Raw genomic sequence first — 25,816 nt, forward strand, 5'->3', positions numbered from 1 at the left:
GTTTATTTACAATGACTCAGTAAGCAGCAGGGATAAGCTCACCCCCCTCCTCATACCCCTTGGGCCGGTCCTGACCCCCAGGTCCTCATGAGGAACAGCCCATCGTGTTTGATTTGGAGGGGAGGACGTCGTGACCTCGAAGCTTTCATATCGACGTCGGGACATTCCTCTCAGCGGACACATGTTACAAGATATCTGCAGCTCATTAAACTCCAAAGTCGATGTTGAAGCGGTTAAATCCACCGGCGAGATTCAAGTTATATGAAAAGACCTCTTTTTTTTACTTCTTAATGTAAAGTGAGAGAAGGAAAATAACAGTAATGTAAAACAATTAATTGGCTCTGAAACGGGGTCTGTGGTTTATATTTGATGGGCCATGTTTTTATTGCTGTGGGTCGCTTTCCATGTCACAGCGACTCTTGAAAGTATGCTAATTCTTGAACATTCTGTCTTGTTCCCAGCGTTCGGGGCGATTCTCCAGAGCAGTCTCTTTGGGCTGGCAGGGATTCTGCCCGCCTCCTACACTACGCCCATCATGAGCGGACAGGGGCTGGCCGGCACCTTCGCCGCTTTCTCCATGATCTGCGCCCTGGCATGTACGTCCCACACACACACAGCTCTTCTCCTATCATTGAATTTGATGCACAAGGGGGTGACGGCTAGAGACTGCAATTAATGATAAGCTGACGCTGAACTCATTAAATGTGGATGAATTATGATTCATATTTCTGGAATCTCTGCAATGAGGAATGTGGGAGAAGAAACAAATCCTAATGTTGCTTCACAGCGTTCACCCCAAATAACAACTCTACACGCCTACCATTACTGGACATTTACTTAGGAGTTGTAGCACTCTTGAACAAATTGTTAGTCTTAAACATTTTAATGACAGAAAATAAATTTTTGTAGCTTATTTATTTATGCTCTTCACCGAAAGTTCAAGATGCACGTTCTGATGTATTAATTGTTGTTCCATATTAAATGTGTTGAGTCATACATTTTGTTTTGGTAAGATGTCAGCCAAATGTTCAATCTCTGGACAGAATTATAAAAACAGAATAAGTTGCTTGGAAGGTTTTTGGCTCACGGGATTGTTGCGCACAGATTTGGCTTCCTCTGTGCTGTGTCTCCCAACACGTGTATGCAGTCTTAAATTAGATCAAGAACATCTAGCTTGTTATCAAAATCTCACGAAAGAAAACAACAATTTATTTGCTTGGCTTTCCAAACACCGTGTGCTCTATCAAATTAGACAAATCCCTCCTTCTCATGCTTGACTATTAGCTGATGGAGCTGTGAGGGGGAAGCGTTGTTCATTCCTATTCTTCTGAAGGAGTGAGAACCCTTAACCGGTTCCTCAGCCTGACCGCTCGTGCTAGAGAACTACGGTTTGGTTATGTTTTTTAAAGAATAAATGCTCCAGTTTGATTACTCTATAGAGCTGCCTACAGTAAACACTAACAACCTAATAATGAAAACCAATAAACAAGAAAATACACAAATCAAACAAATCATATATAAATATAGATGGTGCTTCTGATGGTTTGGTCTAAAATACATACAAATTTAGAGCTGTCGTTTAAATGCTTAGTTAAACTTGATCAGAAAGTCATTTATCTGGCTCCAGCAGCTTATTGTAATCAATAATGAAAATAACTTCTTGTGATTACCTTGGCATTTGCCTAAAGCTTTAGAAAAGTGAAATCATCACTAATGATAGTCTTGAAAAAAACTCCTAATGATTCTGTGCATTTTGTGTTTGTGTGCAGCTGGATCCGCCCTGCAGGACAGCGCCTTCGGTTACTTCATCACAGCCTGCGTTGTTATTCTCCTCGCCATACTGTCCTACATCGTCCTGCCCAGGCTGGTGAGAGCTCGTCTTCTCTAAATGAAATTTGTTGTGAAATTGTTTCTACTGTCTGTCCATGGCAATGTTTAAAACCCCTCCAGTGCATTTCCATCTGTCTGTCATTCACTTTATACCGCCTTGGAAAATATTTTGCATAAATGTGATAAGAGCTGAAGGTTAGTGTCCTTTTGTTGATATCAGTCCAAAACCTTCTTTTTGTGAGGTGATGGATTTACACATCTGTCAGAGAAAACGTACGGCATCTCAGAGAGCGTGATGTGCTGTATCTCTTATATTTTGCGGACTGACTCAGTGGAATCAGCTCATCATGTTGTTGTTTTTGTTTCCAGGTGTTTTTCCAGTACTTCATGGAGAGTAATGGATCCAGACCCCTTGCTGATGAGGAGAACAAGATGGACTTACTCAAAAAAGGTACTGACAGTTACGGTCTAATCGGATAACACCACAGGATATAGGATTAATGATTGGTTTATGATAATGGTTCATCCCAGTTTCTTTATGTCCAAAGGGATTTCTTTAAAGGCCTTGTTTTATCAAGCCGAAACCCAAGTATAACATTAGTTTGATATGCTATAAAACTAGATATATTTTTTTAGCTTTTTGAGGTGTGTTTGATGGTTCTTTACGGTATATAATTTGCGTTAGCAGTCATTTCTGTCTTAACGCTTGCAGTTATTGAGGGACATAACTGATGTTATGCTGTGTGTAGGTATTTAAAGGAAATCGTCTTTGGGAATTATACTTCTGTTTCTGTTCCGTTTTCTATACACTCAGACTTGTACCTTTTTTACTTTTTGTCAAAGAATCACACATTTTGTAACACAGTTGATTAACTGTTGTATGGGTGATTCAACCATGAGAGTTTAATATCAGGACCTCAAAAGTGTGAATATACTTCAAACACAAATAAAAACAGGAAAACTATCATCACTTATACTTCCTGGGGGAAAAAAAACCTGAACCAACACGTCAGACCTGCCATTTGGATTATTTCTGGTCCCTCCCTTACTCCCACAGTATGCTCTGTTTACTACAGACTGACCATGGGAGCCAAAACCACTGAGTGTGTTTGTTTTTAGTTTTTGTGTATTCGCCACATCTGAACTAGCGTGACTCTGGCTTTAAACAATTACTGGGGTGTGAAACCCAGTAATTGGGACCCTATGTTGCATTACAATTGAGATCCGACGCCAACACACACCAAATGTGGATTGACGGTTTGAGCTCCAACGTAATGACAGATGTTTATTTGTTTGTTTCTCAGATAGTACAGAAGAGAAGCGGCCGGAGGTGAGTCTGACGGAGGAAGAGGCCAAACCCACTGTGTCTGTTGTGAACATCTTCAAACAGGTGAATGGACTTTCCCTATTGTCACAAAAATAAATGGAGGACAATTTTCCCTCTTCAAAACGTCTTGATTGACCAACTTTAGATGCCATTCAGCATCCCATAACTTAAACATAACCAGTTTCATTCTGAATCAGAGTTTATTTATACAGCGTTTGTCTCGGTGGGACAATAAAAACAATCAAATAAAACACCATCAAAAGTAGGACCCAGGAGGACAAACATAGGGTACAACATATTGATCACGTGTGTATTGTCTGGCTGTTTTTCAGATCTGGTTGCTGGCTCTGTCCGTGTGCTTCATCTTCACCGTCACCATCGGAACATTCCCGGCGGTAACGGTGGACGTCAAGTCGACGGTAGCAAACGGAGGAGCCTGGGGTGAGTCTCCTTTTCTAACATCTGTACACAGCTGCAGGAGCTACCGAGTCACTCTGACAACCGGACATTTAAGAAGGGACGGCATTTATCTGCACACATTTCCTTAGGAGAGGTAACTCCTTACCTCAGACAGTAAGGGGGTGTTTGTGGGGCGAGAATCTCTTTTCTGAAGATATTTTATCCGCATTGTGAGAATTGGAGGTAACTCTACATTAGTTTAGACTGACTTGGATCTCTTTCTGCACTTTTTTCCCCTTGAGGCTGAACTTAACTTTTCATCATAAAACCCTAAATTAGACTTTTACTGTCATTGTTAAATTGTAAAATGCAGTGGACTAAGAGTTAACAAATTTGACAGCAGCCTTTTGGACATTCTGATATTGGTTAAGTATGTTGTTTAGATAGCAATGTAGCTCTGAAACATTATCAGCTTTTGAGCACAGAAAGTTTTTGCCTTCTTGGATACACACGCCCCGGAGTCAAAGCAGAACAAAGTGTCAACGTATTTTGAGATGTTTCTAAGGCTGTTGATACTTTGTGTGCTGTGACTTCATAACACGCTGTCTAACTCCATTAAGGTTTTTTAGTTCCATACATCGCGGGCTTCTTGTTGTTGACAACAGCTGGTTTGTTTTTGTCCCTTTTTCAGAAATGTATTTCATCCCCGTGTCGTGTTTCCTCCTTTTCAACCTGATGGACTGGGCCGGCAGGAGTCTGACGGCCGTCTGTATGTGGGTCAGTAACAACCCGGCAACACAAATAATTCATTTACCAACAAGCACTCTAACCTTCTCTGGAGGGTTGCTCTTCGTCTTTGGGATCTGAGCTGTTCTCGAGCTCGAGCGCAGCTAATGCAAGTTTAGGGGATATATTCAGACAAAAAATGTATATCAAAACTCGTCACACATGCTTAGTCTCTCCCAAGGTCCCACAGTTACTTCATCTATGCTGCTACTAACAACTGTAAAATACCACCTGAGAAGATTCCAAAAATACACATTTAGTAGTGATACAGGTGATAAATGCATCGACTCTGTCTCCACACCAAGTTCTGCCAACAAATCCATTGAGAAACAGCATTCTGTTTTAAACACATTTCCTTCAGAGTCCTTTTTGATTGACCGCATTCAAAATATTTAGTTGTGATGTTCTGATGTTTAGTGGGAGAGTGGGGCTCTGGACAACAGACCCACTTTAGTAGAATCCTTTGGCTGCATATTATGTTTACACACAAATAAATCCCTGAGTCGTGGTTGTAAAAATATCAGTCACTTAGAGGAGAAGAGTTTGTTGATGAGATCAGAGGTTTAATTTGGCAGAAAGTGTGTAAAGGAAGCGGTTTAGAGTCAGGAAAAAGGGACGGTTGACTCCGTCTTACCAGCTGCATGAACGGTGGCAGATTTGGAAAAGAAGCCTGAGACACTGGGTGTCTGTTGTCATCCATTTTTATTGTTATACTGCCTTTATAAATGTTTACAGGTTCAACTTCAGCTGTCTCCGTCACCACTTGGTAACCAATGTCTTGTTTGGCCTCAATTAGAATGCGTTGTCCTCTTTGCTCTGTTAAAATGTAGCCTCCCTTCTAGAACAGACCCCTAAAAACCAAATACTTTACAAGTCTAATTTCCTGCGCTCCAGAGGAAGTAACCAGAATTGAATGAATTCATTCTGTACAGTTAGCTCGGTCTGACCTGCACAGGAATGCCGCTTGTTATGCGTGCAGTCGGATAACTGCAGTCAGCTGCTCCGAGACCATGTGAGTGCATTTACTATCCTTACACTGATCAGGATCCTGTTGGTGCTTGGTGGCTCCAAGGCTGCCGTGGAATAGTGAGACAGTTACTTCCTGTTGTTTTCTAACCGTGTTTCCTTAACCTCAAAGGGAAACGTCAAGTGAAGAAGAATTTATAAGGATTTAGGGAAAGACACCCACAAGGGGGCCTTGGGAGCACACCTGGTAGAGTGGGCGCTTCATGTGTGACTGAGAATTAATCCGGCCGTGACCCTTTGCTGCATCATGTCTTCCCCTCTCTCTCTTCCTCCAGTTGTACTGCCTATCCTCAGCTGTCCTTCCAAATAGAGGCAAGAAAAGCCCAAAAAGTGATCGTAACAACGTTTTCTGCCTTCAAAGCGCCCAGAGTAATCTGTCCGTGCAGACATAAGGGTTGGACGATATGTAGAATCTTTGTTCCTCTAGCTGTCTGCTGAGCAAGGACTCTTAAAGGGGGGACAATTTAATAAGTAAAATACAATTATGATTTTTGGTCTCCAAAAAGCGATCTGCAATTTGAGCCAAACGCTGGTTTTCTCTTCCTAATCACCCTACACTAACACACATGCTCTATATATATCAGCGTCTGCAGGACATAAAAAGACCCCAATGATGTTCCAGTGTTCTCATTGATCACAGTCTGTCCCTGTGGCTGATGTTAGTGTTTCTCTCTCTGCAGCCGGGGAAAGACAGCATCTGGCTTCCCGTCCTGGTGGGTCTGCGGGTCGTCTTCATCCCTCTCTTCATGCTGTGTAACGTCCAGCCTCGCCAATCACTCCCCGTGCTGTTCGGCCACGACGCCTGGTACATCATCTTCATGATCTTCTTCGCCTTCTCCAACGGATACCTGGCCAGTCTTTGCATGTGCTTCGGACCCAAGTAAGAATTACACTTGGACAAAACGCGTACACAGAGCCGGGATTATATTAGTTCTGGGAGATTCTTTCTGATAATTGGCCAGTTAGTCAGTTAAAATCCCCTTTTCTCTAACTCCTTTGTCTCCCCTTGTCTTTACGGTGAACCACTCCTTCCTAATGGATTTGTCCCTCCTTTGTCTCTGTGCAGGAAGGTGCCACAGTATGAGGCGGAGACGGCGGGAGCTATCATGGCTTTCTTCCTATCCCTGGGCTTGGCACTGGGCGCCGCGGCCTCATTTGCTTTCAGGGCCTTGGTCTAAGAGCTCCAGAAGACCCCTTACTAGACGACCCCACCCTCAAACACTGCCCGTTTACACCCGCCAACAACCACTGACTGAGAGGAGACGGCAGACTGGGAGACTAGAGGCCCTCGGTCTTCTCAGATGTACAGTAGATGCGCGTCTCATCCAATATAAACTGAACATGTTACTGAGTATACGCCTTCCAGACTCGATGCCATTTATCAAACATGTTGTTCCTCTGAGATGAATTGAAGTTCAGAGGGCAACTTGACAAAAACCAAAAGTGTAGGTAAACCAGTTGTAGCAGACTCGTCTGTAGAAGATAGGATGTTTTTTAATTTTCCAAGATATGACAAATCCGTAATGAAGACTGGACACGAAGCATCATAGAGCCTCATTCATAAAAGGTTATTCTGCACAAAATGCTCGATAGCAAATATGTTTTGTAAAGTTACAATTAATTTTTATGATCAGTCACATTCTTTGGAAATCACATGAAGTTATGATGGTGTGTAAATAAAGTTCCAACACTTTTATAAATGAGGCTCAAAGATTCTGGTGTTCGGCTCGTCTGCATCAACCAGTACACTTAACCATCAGTTTGTAAACTGTGATCCTGAACGTTACTTTTAGAAAATAATTACTTCACTCTGTACTGTTGCAGCTTTTAACTCTGATCAAACCAAATACATGAAGACATGGGAAAATGATGAACTCTGAATGGAGGTTAGACCCATCAAACTGCTCATTGGCGTGCCGTGTGCAAACCCCTTCGCTCCCTCGCGCTGCTTTCAGTGTCACCTCGGGTCACCTTAGTCCGTAAACTTCCTATTAAAGAATAAACACATTCTCGATGAATGTAAGCATAGAGTAAATCCTAAAGACGAGGTTTTAGTCAACAATCTGAGCCACTACTGAATATTCATTGTCTTAGAGATGGCTGTCTGTCTGTTTGTAGATTTAGATGAAGAAGCAACACCGTGGGACTGTTTGGTTGTTCTCAAAATAATTTTTTCTTTCTAGATTTTCCGCCCGGAGGATGACGTTGATACTGCTACTGTGTCTTCCTGTTAAACGGCGTTTGCCACAATGTATTTTTGAATGCAGCAAAGACAAAATGTTAAGCCTTCAAAGATGTGAAACGTGCCATTTTTGAGTGAGATAAGGACGAGTTTTTAGGTCATTCTTTGGTTTTCTCAAGCCCTTGAGTTTTCTCATTTTTTTTATGCAAGATATGTTTTGTATCAGTAGAAGTTTTTAGTATTCTGGTCAAACTTCCATCACTCGGCTCTGGCAGAGTGAGTTTTGTTCTCATGTATTGGGAGGTGCCTATCAGTGTTATATATTTGTGGCCTTTTTGATGCTCTTTTTAAAGTCTGCTTTAGTTCTACACGTTATTATTCATAACACCAGCTGTATACATGCTAACTGCCTGTTTGTTTCAAAGCTCAACGTTGGTCTGTTCTTCCGTACTGTGTGTAGTAGTTTGTATGGGAGTCATGGATCAGAAAGTGTTGATCATATTTGCAGCTTAAAACAGTTCTGTGATAAAAATAAAACTGTATTTTTAAGAATATGGCTCCCCCTGTTGGTCATGTACAGAAATGCACTGCTCAACATTCAGCAGATGAAATGAGGTGATCTGGCAATGAACAAATCAGCCTGCTAATATTAATGAAACATCTGGACTCAGCTAATTGATTTGCTTGAATGTAACAAAGTGACTGCGTCCCTCTTCTGATAACAGCTAATCCTCTGCATGTGACGGAGTAATGAAGTTAACTTTCCAGAGACGTCTTAATGTCAGTCTCAGAAAAAGGCAAAATCTCAGACCTTATTGATCAAATATCTACTTTTATTGTGTTAGCTGTAATGTAGCGTTTTATTTGTCAGTCTACATATTTTTATATTCACATAACATATTTTCACTCTTTTTGTTCCGTTATATCTTTTATTTTGAGATGTTTATTTTCTACTCTTATTTATATTTCTAATTATGTGCTGTTGTACATGCTGCCACCAAAAAAAAATCCCAATTTGGGATTAAGTATAATTTATTACAGGTTTTCTTCAAAGATGGCATATTTATAAAAAACTAACTTTCAGACATTTGACGTATTTCACATAATCATAGAACATAAATCTAAAACCCCAAATTAGTGCTATTATTAAAAGAGTAATATTGTTTTCCAATATTTATCCTTTGTTTCTTTTCTTTGAAATGTATAAAAAAATCAAATTCCAAACTGTGTGCCAACCCTGCACTGTTTCCACATTGTCATTTGATGCAATATACAAAACATTGAGATTATTATTTGTTCATTTGGTTCCCAAGAAATAAGCTCCCAAAAGAAAGACAAAAAAGGAGGCAAAATAAATTGAATTTATGATTTATTCTTAAGGTAAACATTTTATTCAAAAATAAATTACCGGAGATATTTTAAAAGGCAGACAGACATGTCTCCGACCCACTCGCCACAATCAAAACATGTTCCTATCAGAATCCAAATATTCACACCACATAACGTCCGTCCTCACAGGAAGGAGATAAACTATGTAAACCCTACAGCAGCAACTTATCCATCTTAAACCACAGACTGGCGTTAGGTTGATCAAGGAACAAACAGCCATTGTCAACTGATTCACTATAAAATGTATACAAACTTTATTTAACACACACATGCCCGATTTGTAATATGTGATCACAGAAAGAGAGACTACAGTACAGAAATGTGGATGGAATCAACGAAAGAGCTGAGAGAGAAGAGATGCAGCTGTTGAAGTCAGATATAAAGATGGGTTTCAGGTCTATTTGATCAGCCTTGGAGAAATAGAAATATTCTGACTCCAGAAAAAGAGAAAAAGGCAGTGGATACAATCTTAACTAGTCGGTTACAGGAATAGTTCACAATATTTGCAATTCACACTTATTCACTGTGTTCCTGAGTTAGATTAGAAGATTGATACTAGTCTTGCCTCAGGTGAATACGAAACTGCAGCTAGTTAGCTTAGCATTAAGACTGGAAAAGGGGAATCAGCTAGCCTGATGCTGCTCAAAAAATAAGTTAAAAATGTTCAACCAACACCTCTAAAGCTCGCCTAACACATTTAAATGGTAAATTCAACTAACAGGACACATAGTTTGAATTATAGAGCTTTAAATGTGCTGGTATAGGCTAAATTATTTAATTTCAAATGGTATAATTTCACAAGTTTCACCCTGTTAGCACCTGTCTGGCTGCAGTTTTATAATCAATCTAAGATATAAATGGCTTCAATACTCACACCTAACTTGGACTCATGGAAGCAAATAAGCATATTGTCCAAAAATGGCAAACTATTCCTTTAACAAATGTGTAATAGGAGTTTGAGCTAATTTAAGAAATATATCTCTAACTTCCTGAAAGTAAAAGTCAATATTCAAGGTGCTAAAAATGCAACGGCTAACATTTAGAGCTGGTGCAGCTTTCATGAAATGGTTTGACATGTCAGTCCTCCCCGGCTGCCTAAAATCTCTTAGCTAGCTTAATGCTACAACAGAGTAGCTCCTAACACCATGCAGCGGGTCAAACACTGGCAGGTTCGCAGCGGGACGCTAAAGGCCAGATAAAACACGTCAGTCCTAAAGTTAAAAACACGTCAAAATCGGCCGAGAAGGCAATTCTCTTCAGGATTACATTCAGAAAATATTCAACATAAAGACAGAAGCAACCTGAGCTCAGAGTGTGGTTATGTTACCTGTTTACAAACTTAGTGAGCTGTGAATGAGTGGAGGCAGGCAGGTGAAGCCGTTATATGTATGATGCAGAAAATGTGTCTGATTTTTGCACTCTTGTGTGGACCGACATGACTGTATAAGTCTCTCCAGATTGTACATGACATGGCTTCAAATGTCCTTTCACTTCTGTAGAATCAATCAAATCCGTTTCCTGATTTAACTGAAACAAGTAATAAACACAATCAGCTCATTATTAGTCGCTACGTTACTTGTGCTTGTAGGAAATGTTAATAAACAGACTGAAGTAAATTGAGCTCTCGCCTGTAAGACAAAAAAAAGTTTCATTTTGCATCCGTTTGTTGATTACAGCTGCCCACGGCGTTGTCAGTTTTCCCTGAATTACAGCTCAATCCTGAAGCGAGTGCAGTACGCTTCCAGCAAATATGTGTGTGTGTGTGTGTGTGTGTGTGTGTGTCAGCCTACAGTACAACACGCATCTATTACAGCATGGCACACCGGAGGAGAGGCCTTCAGGTCCTGCTTTGGCGAGAGGCTTCTCTGCTCGGTCCTCTTAATAAGGTGCAGCGTCTGCTCTGAGGCACTGGGGGGCGATGAAGAGCAGACAGCGAGCCTACAGGTCCACGACAGCAAACAGAGACGGTGGCAGCGATGAGATGATGATGATGTACTTCGTGGGGGAGGGGCTAAAAGAGGGTCAGCTTTGGTGTTGAACTAGTTCCACAGTTCTAGGTTTGATTACATTGAGCGAGTGGGCACGAGGGCGGTGCACATGGCGGGGGAGATGAGGAGGAGGAAGAAGAGCGTCAGTGAGTCTTTAACTTGGTGTGGTGCGAGCCCGATTCTGTCAAGCTGGCTTTGATAGAGTTAACCACCGTCTGTCTGACGCTGTCTTCCATATAATGTTCACTGAGCGGCTTCAAAACCTGCAGGAGAGGAGGAGAGAGAGGGGGTTTGGGTGAGAATACATCATTTAAAGTGTCCAGAAAAAGGTCTTAAAAGGGGACAAAGAAAGTAAAATTAAAGGTTAGGGAAGAAAATAAGATTAAAGTCAAATAAAGTAACAGAAACAAAGTGTAGCGTCCAACTTGGAGACCACAGAAACACAACCAAGGATTCACAACGCAACTGAAGCTAATCTTAACGGAAAATAACATTAAAGAAAAAAGAAATTCAAGACTTTTAAAAACCATTTGGGCCGGCTTCCTGTCTTTGAGATCCTGAGATGGGCCTGGCCTGTCGTATCAGATACATTCAGTGAAGCTCAGAGGAAGTCCAGGGGTTAAAGCTTAAAATAATCCAGCACCCTCGGACTGAATATTAGCAAAAAGAAGGCAGCAGGCTGCAGGAGTTTCCATACGAAAAGGGGGTTGTAACAGAGTGTGTCCCGCAGCTAGATCCTCCTCTTGTAGTTGTTGTTGAGAGGAGTCAGAGCTCCGAGTCCCAGCGAGGCTCCTGATTGGAGTGAAGGGAGTAGAGAGACGGGCCAAGCCAGGCGGCTCCTGACTGGCTCCAACAGTTTGGAAAACACCTGAGATGAGAGCAGGGAGGAGCGGGAGAGTTACAACGAGGAACAAGAGGGACAGGAAGAAAGACAGTGGAGCAGGAGGAGGAAGATACGGGATGAGGATTGGAGGAAAGGAATAAGGACTGCGGAAGAAAAGGGCAAAAAAGTTCATAGTATAGTACGCCTTTGTGAGGGTCTCCTGTAAAGCAGGGAGGGGCGAAGAGACACAAAGCAGAGGGAGGAGGGAGAGTCAGAGGAAACGAGAGGGAGGGGTTTGCTGTGAATGCCAAACATTTATGAAACACAAAACAGACGGAAGATTATCACACTTCACATCTGTGCTGCTGAGCCAGGTCTGAGGACAGAACTGATGAGGAATGAAAACAATAAAAGAAGGTAATGACAGAGTTTCAGTGAGGAGGGACCGCTGGAAGGACGCTTCAGGTTTTTGAGATGGATGTTAAAACAATGGTAAACATGGAGTGGAAAGAAGAAGATAAAAAGTGAGAGGATTCTTGTTTCTGAGGCGTCTTTAACACAATTCAGGGAAAACGTAAAGTGCACAAGCAACAACGTTCGATAGATAAGTACTTTATTGCTCCCAATTTGGGACATTTTGGCGTTCTAGCAGCATAAAGTTCAGTAAAACACTAATTAAATGTTCATATTGTTTTCTTCCTGGAGAAAAGAAAACAGATTTATGTTGAAATTAAATTTGACCTGCTTTAAAATGGTTTAGATTTGATTCATTTGTAATAGTTATACAAATCATACACTGAATATGAGATCATATTTGTATCTGAAAACAAACAGACATCCTAAACTTTATATGTATCAAGTTTACATTTGAAAAATAAACCAGTTACTGCCCTCTGGTGGACTAACAACGCCACAGCAACATCCATTGGAATATTTGAAGACCTTTCTAATTTGGCTTTTCATTTGGGGAATTGTAACTTCAGTAGTATCACTGTTCAAGTTTTATTGTTCTGTGATACAACTCTTTCTGTTTATACCTTGTTTTTAATAATGTTCCTCACTTTTTATTGTCATTTTCTGTCAGTCTGTAAAGCACAAGGGCTGTGTCAAGCATGAAAGGTGCTATATAAATAAAGTGTATTATTATCACTATTATTATCTAGGGCTGTTCAAATGTTTCATAAAACCTTTTTCAAAATCTGTTTTTATAACCAGTTGATTATTTTATACATCAACAACATTCCAGCTTCCTTTTAGTCAGTTACGGAGTTCAAGCTTAAAGCTAAAGCACCAATTACAAAAATAGCTTTTCCGCTACACATTATCCTTACTCCAGATATATAAACCTGACCAAACACACACTCCTCCCTCCTCTCACATGGATGACCCACCTGTTCCCAGAGCGTCTCGGCCACCAGGTCTATCAGCGTTCCCACCTCCCGAAACTCTCCGCTGTACTTCACGTACGCCCAGGCGCAGAGCGACATCAGCGCCACGCCCATCACCAGGTTAGCCAGCGCCGCCAAGGTGCTCATGCCGATGAAGCCCGTCACCCCGGAGACCACGTAGGTGACGAACATGACGGCGAAAAGCGTGGCGGGTGTGCGTGCCGTGTAGAAGATGTTTTTGCCGTCGTTGTGCTTGGTGAAGTTGGAGAAAGTCTCGTCCAGCTCGCCCTCCAGCTGGCTCTGGTAGCGCTGGCAGAACTCCTCGCCGCCCATTTTCTTCACGGAGCGGAAGTGACGCACCGAGTGCTCGCGAAACTCCTCGTGGAAACGCTCCAGGTCGGCTGGAGCGATGTATGGCTTGTCCCCACCACACACCTGAGTGGGACAGAGGAAGAAAGGGTGACGAACAGAAGAGAAAGACAGGACTTTTATTCGTCCTGTAAAAAGTATTAAACCAGGACTGCACCCCAGTCTCCCTAAATGACACCTTTGGCAATCCTTGGGTTGTGTAATTGAATGCAATACAGAAGAGTGTTGAAATAAAACCTGTCTGTACCTGCTCCATGTTCCTGGCGTACATGTCTTTGGCTCCTGCCACAGCTGTCAGGTTGTTGGCTTCTGCCGTCGCCTGACAAACAGGAGCAGACCATGAGTTTAAGATTCAAACGGTCCTAAAACCGTACTTCAAAAAGACCCGTCAGACAGTAACTGACCTGCAGCATGGACTTTGGGTGAGGCAGCTCCTCCCCTTGGTAGATCTTTATGTAAGCCTGCAGAATGAGATATAGCACATGTTATCGAACCAGTGTTTCCTGCACAGTGTTAACCTTCTGACAGAAAATCAACAGTCTGGTAAGGACTTTCTTAGGACTCATTCTGGGGGGGACAATGGGCGGTGTGTAAAAAAGATTTAAACCAAAAAGGAAAAGGATTTAAAACTGCTATGCACTGAGACATAGTTAAGTAGGACTTGTGACCTACATCATGAAATGTGTCTGTTTTTTGGACACAATTTAAGAAAATGTGTAAACTCGGCAAGTCATAATGAAAAAGCAAAAAGAACAAACTATTACTTTGACGTGCCTATGATCTCATTTCTCTTTACGGGACAATACTATTAAAAACAACAACAATGTCTTTTACTACACCCTTATCTTTTGTCATTTTAAATGTTTAAATAGACGTCAGCAGAGCAGGATGCAGAGTGTTGGCAAAAGTCCATAGGGACTTGGCTTTGGAACCGGAAGGTCACCAGTTCAAGTACCGACAAGACCAAGTGCTACCGAGGTGTCCCTGAGCAAGGCATGGCTTCCTACACAGCTCCCCGGGCCCCGTACATAATTGCTGCCCTCTGCCCCTTACACTAGGAACGGTCAAATGCAGAGGCCGTGTAAATGTCCCCGCTGTGGGACTGATTATGATTCTATATAATGAGGGGCTTTATGTTTATCAACCGGTCGCTCTCAGTGTGAAATCTACGGCACTTTATAAAATCCTGCAGCACCTTGAAGTACTCCAGGAGATCTCTGCAGGTGACTTTGTTTCCTCCGATCTCCTTCTCCACCAGGTGCTCGGGGGCCAGCAGGAGAGGAACCAGCCTGGCCAGCTCCTTCTTAAAATCCCCATCGATGTCTGGAACACACAAACACACACCTTGATTGTCCTCTGCAACACATCAGTCCAGCTCACTTTAGCCGTCACTCTTCATCATTAGATTAGTGTTATTGTTCTTGTTTGCTCACCTTTCAGCCTGCCGTCAAAGTAGGGGTTGGTGGCCACCTTGAGCCCCGGATGTGGCAGCAGGAAGCAGCCGATGTTGGAGAAGCAGGAGTGGATGTGCTTCCTCACGTTCTGCAGCTCCTCGTGTTGATTCTGTCTCACCTGAGTCAGCAGAAAACCGTTTACTCTCACAGTGAAAGTGTGTGCTTTTTCCTCTCGTCATTGACTGATCTACGAGTGTGTACACAAAGCTCTCACTAAGCAAATTTACACGGAGCCAAACAGACTCTGCTGCTAAGCATGTTAGTGGAGTGGTGTGTCTGACAGGAGCAGTGAGTGTTTGTCCTGCTGCATAAAAACCTTTAATGATGTGTTCAAATATAGCTTATATCTTGTGTTTTCTCACCTGTAGTCTTCTATCCAGGAAGTGATTTCCTCCTTCCAGCCCATAGTTGTGTTCATAAGGATAACACCAGTCCCGGATCAGGAACATCAGGGACTAAAAATACAGATATAATGGATTTTGGAAAGGAAAAGGACAGCTGAGATGACAATGAAAATAATTACAATAATAAGCTGTATAAGAATTGCCTGATCTAAGCCTTATGAGTTAAAATTATAACTGATTTAAATGACAAATGTTATGATTTTCTTATTAACTGTTATTGTCCATACTAAACCTTTTTACAGATACAGTTCAAATTGTATTTCTCAGCAGTAATGCTCCATTCAATATAAATGCATGGCCTGCTGTGGAGCCACATTTGTAATTATAGTATATTTCATGGACTAGGATCATTCTCAATGGTTTATATCAATAGATTAGGACAACAGGCATGTTCAAGAGTGCGCAGTCAACAGAGGAGTCAGTACCTGGAAAGGTTTCAGGTAGATCTCTTCCATTGCCAGGCGGCCATATTCTGTAAAGAGCTACATATGGGAGAATAAAAACACAAAATCATGATCAGCAAACAAAAGTCGCTTTGGTGCTCCTGTTCTCTGAGAGGAGAAAAACACAACACCAACCTGCAGGTGCTGCAGGTCGTCCTCCTGTATGTTCTGGGAGAGATTGTACACCTGAGAAGAAGGAAGACAAACATACAAGACATAAATGCTGACATTTTATGAAAAAAAAAAGCATGGTTTTCCCCAGACAAGACAGGCTTTGGAGTCTCACCTGCACAGAGCTGGTCATTGTGCTGAGGGCGAACACAGTAGCACAGTCCTTTATGGTGGACTGGCTGTCAAATGCTCCCTGAGTGTCAACGAGCAGCACAGCAACCTGTTGGGACGAGATGGGACAAATGTAACATGCTGCAACCGTCAGCTTGGCAGGGCCTGGGTTTCTGCTTTGTTTGTGCATGTAACGTCACAAAGAGAAAACACATCGATATTGAGCAGATTCTCCCAACGCCTTATTGTGTGGTTGGTTATGAGTGTTTTCATTTCTGTTTACCTTGTTGCCATCAGGCTTGTCAACCACAAACACTTCGCTCCAGATCTGGATTCCTGTGGTCTCCCTCTCGCAGCCTCCTCTCCAAGTGAACCCAGTCAGCGGCTCATCATCTCCTCCCATCCACGACTCACCCTGTTGCAGAGGGGAAGAGGGAGGACACAGGGAGGGGGTGAGGCGAGAAGAACGACAAAATGATTCCCTAGGTGGCGAAAAGGTGGAAAATTCCTCATCGACTGATAGAAGTGCAGATGGTAAATTGATAGAGGAGTAAGAGGCAGAGATTGTTGAGAGAAGGAAGAGATAATGGTAAAAGAGAGAGGGAGGGATGGGGGTCTGAAGTCCCATCAGCATTTGGCTTGGACTACCAGCTGAGAGAATGCATTTTATTTTGTTGTGCTAAAAAAGGTACTGTAGAATTGTACTGAATTTAAATTATGCTCACAAGAGATCTTTTATCTATACAAAATATTTCCCAACCCGATTAGTGAGACATATCAAAGTATTTTTTGTGACTCTGTAACCTTTAACCCTAACCCACCATCAGGCCTGACTTATACTGCATAACAAGCCAGTCATGTAAAGGTGTGATGTAGGTTAAGCGAAAAACATTCACTGGAATCATTATCAGATCGCTGTAAAAGGAACGTACTCTTGATTTAATCTGCAGCACCGTAGCATCACAATTGACCCAAGTTATACCGTCATCCTCATGGTTAAATGCGCATGGTGTGTACACAGTAACAGGTGTGAAGAGATTACTCTAGGACACACTGGATGACATGTGAGCCCCACAATAACAAGCACTGCAGCACAAGGCTTCAATCTGAGACTGAAGCCAACAACAAGTGCTTTACTCATAAGCAATCTTAGTCACTGAAAGCCCAAAAGATGAACAATGTGGACATGTAATGAGATCCGCTGACCACAAATACGATGTGTAAACAAGCCTCACAAACAAATGCCTGATTTGAAATGCAAAGTATGCATGAACACTGATTCTTGGTTTCTAGAACAGGAGATCTGTGCCGAGTGACTCAACAAGGATCATGTGACTGAGCAATGTGATGATCAATCTCATTTGATAACAACAAATACCTGCAATCCAATAATATTAACCTCATCCCACTGCGAGTTGTAACATCAACTTCTGGATACGAGTTGCATATAATGGACAACAGTCTGAACAAAAAGCATCAGTCTGTGGGAGAGATATGTGAACATGTGCAGATCTGGTCAGAGTTGCATGAATGCCTGCGTTCATGCTGCCCAACAGCTGTGGGAAAAACCTTTCTCCGTCTTTCCTGAGTGTGTGTGTGTGTGTGTGTGTGTGTGTGTGTGTGTGTGTGTGTGTGTGTAAGTAAGTAAGAGAGAGAGAGATGAAGAGATTAAGTGCAAGTGTGTGTAAGGTGATCCTGGCTCCTTCTGAAGGACTAGTTGTTGATACTTGTGTCAGAGCACACAGCTGTTGATGCACATGCTTGGAAATGTGTGTGTGGGTTTGCAATGTAAAACTTTGTATAATTCATAATTACACATCATTTAAAAAGGTCGGCTACAACTCAGGGGCAATATGTGTATTGGACCGAAACCTCTGATGAACCTAAATGATTATTATTATGAAATCTAATCATGATGGGTAACGATAGGTGGAAACCAGTTAAACCGCTCTTCTTATTCAGTTGGTTGAGTAAGAATATCAGTATGAGACCAAACCCGGAAACGCTCGTGTATGCTCGTCATATTCTGCTGCACATGCCAGTACGGGGAGTAAAACCACAGGAGGCTTTTGTTCATTCAGCCTACCTGCATCGTTTCCACTCACTGTGAACGTTACACAATAATAACCCACAAGAAGGATGAGTCGTCGTGTTTGCGTAGCTCATGTAAACACACCGTCCGCAGAGCTATTTCACAATTACTACAAGTGTGAACAAGTTCTGTTGGTAATTTAACTGAAGCTGTTCTCCAGATGAAAATGGATAGAGTTATAATATATCGCATCAACTTGATTTCTCATTATAGGTCATTTCGGTGTAAAAAGAGACCATCCAAGGCCTACTGGTTTATTCAATTGATCAAGTTAATACTTGAGTCTTGAAAGGGGGGAGGCAGAGGGGATGACAGGGTCACAAAGTGCCCACTTGACTGATTAACTTTTACTGAATGAAATCCTCACCCCTCGTTCCTCTCACCTGACTGTGCATGAAGCGCAGCATGAAGTCCAGCAGGAAGGACTTGCCCTTCCGGAAAGCTCCGGCCACGGACACCACCACCACGTTCAGGTCTTTGACGTGGTCCTGCAGGAGGATCCTCTCCAGCGCGGCGGCGTCCAGCTCGAAGCTGTGCTCGTCCTCGTTGGCCACGACGATCTGGATGGGCCTGGCCTTATCTTCCTCCACCGCGGCCTGAAGACATGAGTTTGCAATCAATCAGGGCTTTCCCTGGCACCGAGACAGCATTTAAGTGATTACAGTGATGAGCAGGCAGCTTTCAGGGAGGAGACGGGGAAGTGAAAGCTGAGATCAGCAAACAAAATGTCTGAGGGAGAGCGAGACGGACACTTTCAGAGGTCTGACGAACAGAAAAGACTGGGCTAGATTTAAAGATGCCACAATAGAAAAAAAGAAAAACCTCATTTTGATCATTTTGATTGATATTCTAATTGTTATTTAGGTAACAATATTAGAGGGAATTATCTTTTTTGAAATGTAATTCACATATAGATTAAAATGATCATGTTTTACTTTATTTTAGATTTTAGATCTGCATGAAAAAATCATGCGTGTGGAATACAGGACTTCAATACTGCATACTAAAATCCTTTTTTTAAATACAGATTTTGCCTCTATTGCACTATTCCGTATTGTGATTTTGATAACATGTCCATTAATTGTGCAGCCCTAATGGTATTACACTTGCCTATTCTCTTCCTTAATATGTACAGTATTTCCCCCCAAATAAGGAATTGTTTCTCTTAGATAGATCCTTTTGACATAGACAGGAATATACATATATGGCAGGAAATACATTAACATTTTACCTCTTCTTCCTGAGTCTCCTCAGCTGGTGAGGGGCTGATGAGCGCATTTTTGCCCGAGTTTGAGGCCAAGGTCCTGGGGAGAAAATCATCCTCCAGGTCTTCAGGCTGGGCTAAAGGAGGCCTTTTCTTTTGCCGTACAGTGGGGACATCTTCCACACCACTCAAGCCTTTAGATAACCGGACAGAGTCGAGACAGAAAGATTAAATTACAGGGGCTGGATAACATCGTGTCAGTGCAGGAAAGGAGGAAGAGATTAATGTGGAGGAGCGGTAAAGCAGTAAGACTTATCTGAGGAATTTTTCTGAGGAATACATTTGATTGTCATAATGTAGTTTACGTGAGAGACTGATTGAGGCAAGTGAAATGGCCTTTGGGTGGATCTATCCAGCTCTCTGTGCTGGGCTAAATGCTGCTACCCACCCTGGAGTTCCTATCTAGGTCAAGCGCAAGAATTGCCTTGTTCTGAAAATCACAAAGGACTTTCAAAAAGGGACACAAGAAAAAAAGATAGGGCAGTTTTTTCACTTTATATTCTCAGCCATTTTGATGTTTCTGTGAAAGTCTTTACATGTAAAGCACGTTTCCTTTAAAATGACAGGATTCCTTCCTTCCTGTCAGTTAAAAACAGTGCAGTATAAGCAAGTTTGCTGAGCCACAAACTGTAAGGCATGACAGAAAAGCAGCTTGTGTTGGTGGCCTTATTTTTTTAAGGCTGATTTATTGTTGATTGATCTGATTATGATTATCAATTTATTGTTGGCACTGTCAAATGTAAGAACTGATGGATCTGTCACAAAGTCCAAGGTGACATCTTCAAATGTCTTGTCTTGTGTGACCACAGTCCAACAGCCAAGATATTAAGTTTAAATGAAATCTTTGTAGAGACCAAATAAAACAGTTTTCTACTTTTAGCCGTTTCAGACCTTTATGTAGAATTTTACACAAGCCTGAAAAAATGCTGTTTTGCATTATCCTGTTTTGCCTACTTCTGGGATTTCAGACAGAAGGAGATCCTCATTTTTTTAAAACCTCCTTTAGCCTAATCGTATAGCCTAAAAAGAATGCCTGGTGCAGGACTAAGACGACACTCCCTGAGGTAAATAGGACAGTGGCAAACCCTTGGCCGAAAACCACCTGACAGGTAGGACAACAATTATCAAGCATTGCTCATTCAAATATTTCAATGATGATTAGCCATTCATCCATACCAAGTTTCTCCCGAGATTAAGTCTCTCCATATTCAAATAAGGTTTCGGCAAACCAACATGACACATCCTTTCCACGAATACCATCCTTGATGAGCACAGGACCTGATCTACCTGATCGGTTTATCGTTTCAGTTCTAAAAGATGAGGTGACTTTTGCGCAGGCGTTCAAAAAAACAGTCCAAACCACCAAAGATATTGAAATCAAACACGACACATGACAAGAAACAGAAGCACCTGAATATGAATGTCCTGGGTCAGCTGCTTTTGTTGTTTTTCCCTGCAGTCAGTGTGTTTGATTGAGATATCAATAAAAGTGTGCCTTGGGCTTAAGGAGGCAGTTTTGGAGAATTTATGCTGTAGAAACTGGTTTAGTACAAATTGGTCGTTCGTGCAGGGCCCCAGACGAGAGTGCCTAGTAGTTTGATTAGCAGTGAGAACACAAATTAGATTTACCAGTACTCAACTTAGAAAGAAAAACACCCAGAGATCACACCTCCTTTATCAGTACAAGATAGCTAAGCATTCTCTAATAAGCATTTCCATTGACCACAAATGTGCCTCTATCATAAAAATGGAAGCTCTCTATCTGCAGGCCAAAGCCAAAAAACAAGTGACATGGGGGTGAAAAACAAAAGCAATTCAGATCATTAATAAACAAAAACTGAAATATCCACAGCAAATATATTTGTGTCATTTTCCTTTCATACTACAAAGAATTCTACATCTTGTGCTTCTTATATGTACATTTCTTAAAGTACTTGCTAGTTTGACCGTTTCAAAGTGGTAACAGGGCAGTAACAATACGTGAAATTGTAGCTCAAACAAACAAGTGGGGCATTTACAGATTAACCTGGAAGTGCAACATCTCCCAAACGGCAGCAGCAACGCTTTCAGGGCAGAGCCGTTACAGTAATCTGCTCTGCACACAAATTAGCCCAGCAGATTTCATCAGTGTGTGGCAGTGCAGGTTCCCATGTAGTCCAGAGCAGCACTCAGCAGGATGAAGAGGCACACACTGCTCACCCGCACAAAGACGCTATTCTGCTGGGACTGCTAGGAGTCTGTGCTGCAGCAGAAATGTGTGCGAGAGACAGAACACAATAAGCATGCAAACAGCCAGGGAAAACCCATTATCTTTGCCGATCACGGGTGCACTCACACTTCATGATAAAGTGGCTAATGCACTGTCCCACTCCTGCGCTCACAGAAAAGAGGGCAGAACTAAAATTAGCCACATTGCTTCTTATCTTATGGAGACACTGAGCAGATGTTAAATGACCTACATGTTTGTCTGCATAGTGCACACTCCAACCAAAAAGTTGTCAAGGTATGAGTTTGTAAATTACACAAAGCAAAAAGCATTAGCCATAAACACTTAAGTGGGGGTCTATCTTTAACTATGCATGGCAAGAATAGAGTGTGTCTACGTAAGCTAGCCTACATCTCAGCACTGCGTCCCAAACCAGCACTCCCTTCCCTGGACTCCTGAACTATATCTGAGGCAGACCGTGATAAGGGCATGGTCCACTTAACTTAACCAGCTGTCTAAATATGGGACTTTTAATACTTTAGTGATGAGCCAATTTCATTATCGGTGTAGGAATGAACACCCAGTGAAACCCTTGAGTGAAAGAAAATGCCCTACTTCAAGTTTGTCAGTGACAAATGCTCTGGAAGCAAGATTATGTAAATTATTTGCTGATGTCGTTTGTCCTGACATTTCACATTTGAGTCGTAAGAGTGAACACTGGTGCTGTTTAGAAAGCAGGGCAAATTGATGCCAAATCCTCTCTCTCTACTGTTGCCACACTGATTATAATACCAGTGCTTCAAATGCAGACTTTAACACCGTCTGGTGACATTAAGGCTATGCATTTCAAATGATTTGAAAGAAACTACCAAGAACTTGTGTTATTATCAAGACAACAAGACTGCAGGAACTTAAGTTTGTGAAATGAGGATGAGGAATCCACTGTAGCCTATTAAGATGCGGGTACATTGACTTCTCCTCACACCAGCCGCAATAGACAACCTTTCATGGCCTGCTTGGACAAGAGTCAAAGAGGGCAAATGTTCAATTGCAGCAAGCAAACTAATTGGGACACTGCGCGTACAAAGTGCAGATTAAGAGCAGCAGGAGTTAGTGAATGTTGTTGCCACAGAGTCAGCTGGCTAATACCAAAAGCACAAATAAAGGTTATCATGATAAAAGACTCCTGGTCATATCTCAGTGATGAGCCTTGGAGACTGATGATTTATTGTTTGCCTACCCGTCTTTACAAGGTTTGGAGAAAGGTTACAATAACTGTCGGTGTGCTGGAGTACATTTGCTTTAACCATTTTGTTTATGTTGTTATTTTGGATTAGCAAAATTATATCAGCTAGTGTTTTCCTCTTTTGAAATGGCAATAGTGATTTTTCAGGTCAGTCATTTAGTTTCCTCCAGGTTGCCAAGAAAGCATCGATGACATAATAGCTCTAAATCCATTGTACTGGTGAAACAGATAGGGAAATTAATCGTTTTTTACAAATACGAAATGTTAATTTGGTGGTTAACGAACAAAATATCTGGGATCCTGATATGAAAAAAAGCATCCTTAGAACTCAAGTTTAAGAATTAATGCCAGGGAAATAGTTAACAGATTTACTTTAAAAAGCTTGAGACTAGAGAAATTCATGTAGGCCACATTTGTGAACAACTTATAAACACCGTGAGATATTCATTATCACTTCAGCTACACGCTGTTTTCAGAGGACAAAGTTAGCCTCGCAATTACGTGGATAAATCTGCTGGTGAACATAACAGACTAATAATAGGGCTTTTAAAAATACACAAGTCTTTAGTGGGATGAAAAGATTAACCTATGTGTTGTTAGTTAGGCAGAAACCCCTGTTGCACAAAGTGGACTGTTTCAAAGTTTAAAAACGATGCACATGAAACCAAATCATGGTGACTACGCAATCTACATGCAGGTTTTCAGACAAGATACCAAACAGATAATCCGCTGGTCCTCTGAGGGCCAGGTGAAAGTGACGGCCTGGACAAATGAGCCGACAGGTGTCACGGATAATGTTGTATCCGGCTCCGAATCTCTTTCGTACACAGTGGAGGGAAAAGTAAAAGTACTAGAGTCTGTGACTCTATTGCATGTAAAAGTCCTGCAATCACAGTTCTCAGAATAATATATATTAAATGTTTTGATTATAAATATTGATATATTAAAGTGTTTATCAAAGTTGGTAAATATAAAATCACTTTAATTACTTTGTAAGCTGCAGGGTAGCTTGTGAACGTTACTCCAGGTAATGTCTTGTGACTTAAGGTATTACATAAATATAGTGGTGTAAAAGCACAAGATTTACCTCCAAATTGTAGTGAGGTAGAAGTTCAACGTAGCAAAACATGTAATGACTTAAAATACAAGTCATCGAAATTGTAGTTAAGTACAGTACTTGGATACGTTACAGCACTTTTTTCAGCTTAAGTTACACAGGGGAAAACCTGTTTTGACAGCGCGAAACACACACTAACAACACGTAACTTATTTAAGCCTATTTCGGCACAGTTTGTACTGTTTCCCTACTATGTGTTAGAGGAGACACATTCTGACACGGGGCACCATATTTTCCACAACACCTTTCAAACTGAAAACAGCAGCTAACGGAAAAGCGAGTTTGCCACTCACAAAGACGATAGGGAAAAAAACAATTTAAATGTTCATCCAAAGCTTCTTAACTTCACCCTGCTTAATCGACTCACTGTCATACATGTATTTGACAAAATCAACCAGGGTTTACCTTCGTCAGCGACTCGGCTTTTGCAGTTGGGCTCGAGGTGATTTCTACTCCTCAACCCGCTCACCTCCGCCATCTTGGACTGCTGAAATCTAACGTGTGTGACGTCAGAGGAGCTTTTTTCTTCTTCACGCTCCTAACGTCTGCTGAAGTTCAAGCCTCCACGAGGCTGCTGCTGCTGGGTCAGAGACACCGCAGCAGAATGCAAACTATGTTCAAATTCGCTGAAAACAAAACATCATGTGTTTTCAACGCTTTTATACAGGGTTTTACTAGTCCAATACGATCATTGTGATGAAAAATATCGGATATGGGACTAGAGATTTAGTTTATGTAAAAACATTTAAAAACTAAAAACATATTATTTTCGTATAGATGTCTACCCCAGGATATGACCTTTCACTGGGTTCATGAGATACCAAAGGATTTTTTTATTATTTATTTTATTTGTTTGAATAAATAATACATAATTATTTCAAACTTATAGTTTATTTATCTAAATCCAATATTGTATAACTCTTTAACCATTTTCCTTTTGGTCTTTTAAAGCACTTTATAACATTGTTTTGAAAACTGATTATTATTATTATTTATAAGAATTGCAACAATCAGCTTCAAATTTTAACCGTCAAATACTTTGGATTATAATATTCTAATACCTGCAAAACTGATTACATTTTCATTAACCTTCGCTGTGTGCTGGTTTTATTTTTAATGATGTTAGCATGCTTACTCTGGCTACAGTCTATGATGCGCAAATGCTAAACTGCAATGGTCTACATGTTGAACATTATAAACATAAAAATGTTATCCTTGGCCTTTTGAGAAGATAAACATCAGTCAGATTGTATGCCATCTCCCTCACCCTCCACACTCCTCTCCACCAGTGGACCAGATGACACTATGGAGAATCTGCCTGTTCATTGACTACAGTTCAGCATTCAACACATTGTGCCCTCCAAGCTCACTATTAAGCTCAGACATCTGGGTCAGTCAACAGGCTCCCTTGTGACTGGATTCATGAGTTACCTGCTGTCAGATCCAGCATGCGGATGGGAACATACAACATCCTCCCCCTTGAACCCTCAGTATACACAGCCCCTCAGGGTTGTGTGGTCGAAGGATCTTTGACTTCCTTTCACGCCTGCATCAGTGGCAAAACACTCGGCTGAAAACACTTCATCAAGTTTGCTGACGACAGACGATAATCGGCTATCACAGGACTGGTCGAAAGATCGTGCTACAGAGGGCAGTCAGGCCCTGTCTTCTCTGGTTGCCAGGACCCAAATCAACTGCATTCTACAAACGTTGAGAAAAACAAAGAATGTTGTATTGTCAACTTAAACTGCTACACGATTGACTCAAGACACACACACCCATCTACACATGACTAGGGACC

At 41.6% G+C, this 25,816-nt stretch overlaps 2 protein-coding genes across 7 annotated transcripts in view; one reads left to right on the forward strand and one right to left on the reverse strand.

Annotated features, from left to right (window-relative positions):
* The window catches only part of LOC134859111 (equilibrative nucleoside transporter 1-like), a 32,134-nt gene extending 24,032 nt beyond the window's left edge, over nt 1-8,102 (forward strand). For all 6 annotated transcript variants that reach the window (XM_063875436.1, XM_063875435.1, XM_063875438.1 and 3 more), the window contains 8 exons: nt 462-596; nt 1,770-1,867; nt 2,200-2,281; nt 3,135-3,220; nt 3,490-3,598; nt 4,248-4,333; nt 6,049-6,248; nt 6,435-8,102. In XM_063875436.1, the coding sequence (XP_063731506.1) occupies nt 462-596; nt 1,770-1,867; nt 2,200-2,281; nt 3,135-3,220; nt 3,490-3,598; nt 4,248-4,333; nt 6,049-6,248; nt 6,435-6,546 (908 nt within the window). In that variant the 3' untranslated portion in view covers nt 6,547-8,102. The remainder of the gene's footprint in view (nt 1-461; nt 597-1,769; nt 1,868-2,199; nt 2,282-3,134; nt 3,221-3,489; nt 3,599-4,247; nt 4,334-6,048; nt 6,249-6,434) is intronic.
* Nucleotides 8,103-8,902: 800 nt separating this feature from the next.
* On the reverse strand, nt 8,903-24,598 carry atl2 (atlastin GTPase 2). Its single transcript, XM_063875433.1, has 14 exons — nt 24,421-24,598; nt 19,414-19,580; nt 18,566-18,778; nt 16,374-16,505; nt 16,095-16,199; nt 15,944-15,994; nt 15,791-15,847; nt 15,324-15,416; nt 14,941-15,079; nt 14,703-14,830; nt 13,912-13,968; nt 13,755-13,826; nt 13,142-13,573; nt 8,903-11,190 (listed from the first exon to the last, which is right to left on the reverse strand). The coding sequence occupies exons 1-14, from the start codon at nt 24,491-24,493 to the stop codon at nt 11,071-11,073; spliced, it is 1,839 nt and encodes a 612-aa protein (XP_063731503.1). The 5' UTR covers nt 24,494-24,598; the 3' UTR covers nt 8,903-11,070.
* Between the last annotated feature and the right edge of the window lie 1,218 nt (nt 24,599-25,816).

This window comes from Eleginops maclovinus, chromosome 22, assembly GCF_036324505.1.
Source record: "Eleginops maclovinus isolate JMC-PN-2008 ecotype Puerto Natales chromosome 22, JC_Emac_rtc_rv5, whole genome shotgun sequence".
Taxonomy (NCBI): domain Eukaryota; kingdom Metazoa; phylum Chordata; class Actinopteri; order Perciformes; family Eleginopidae; genus Eleginops; species Eleginops maclovinus.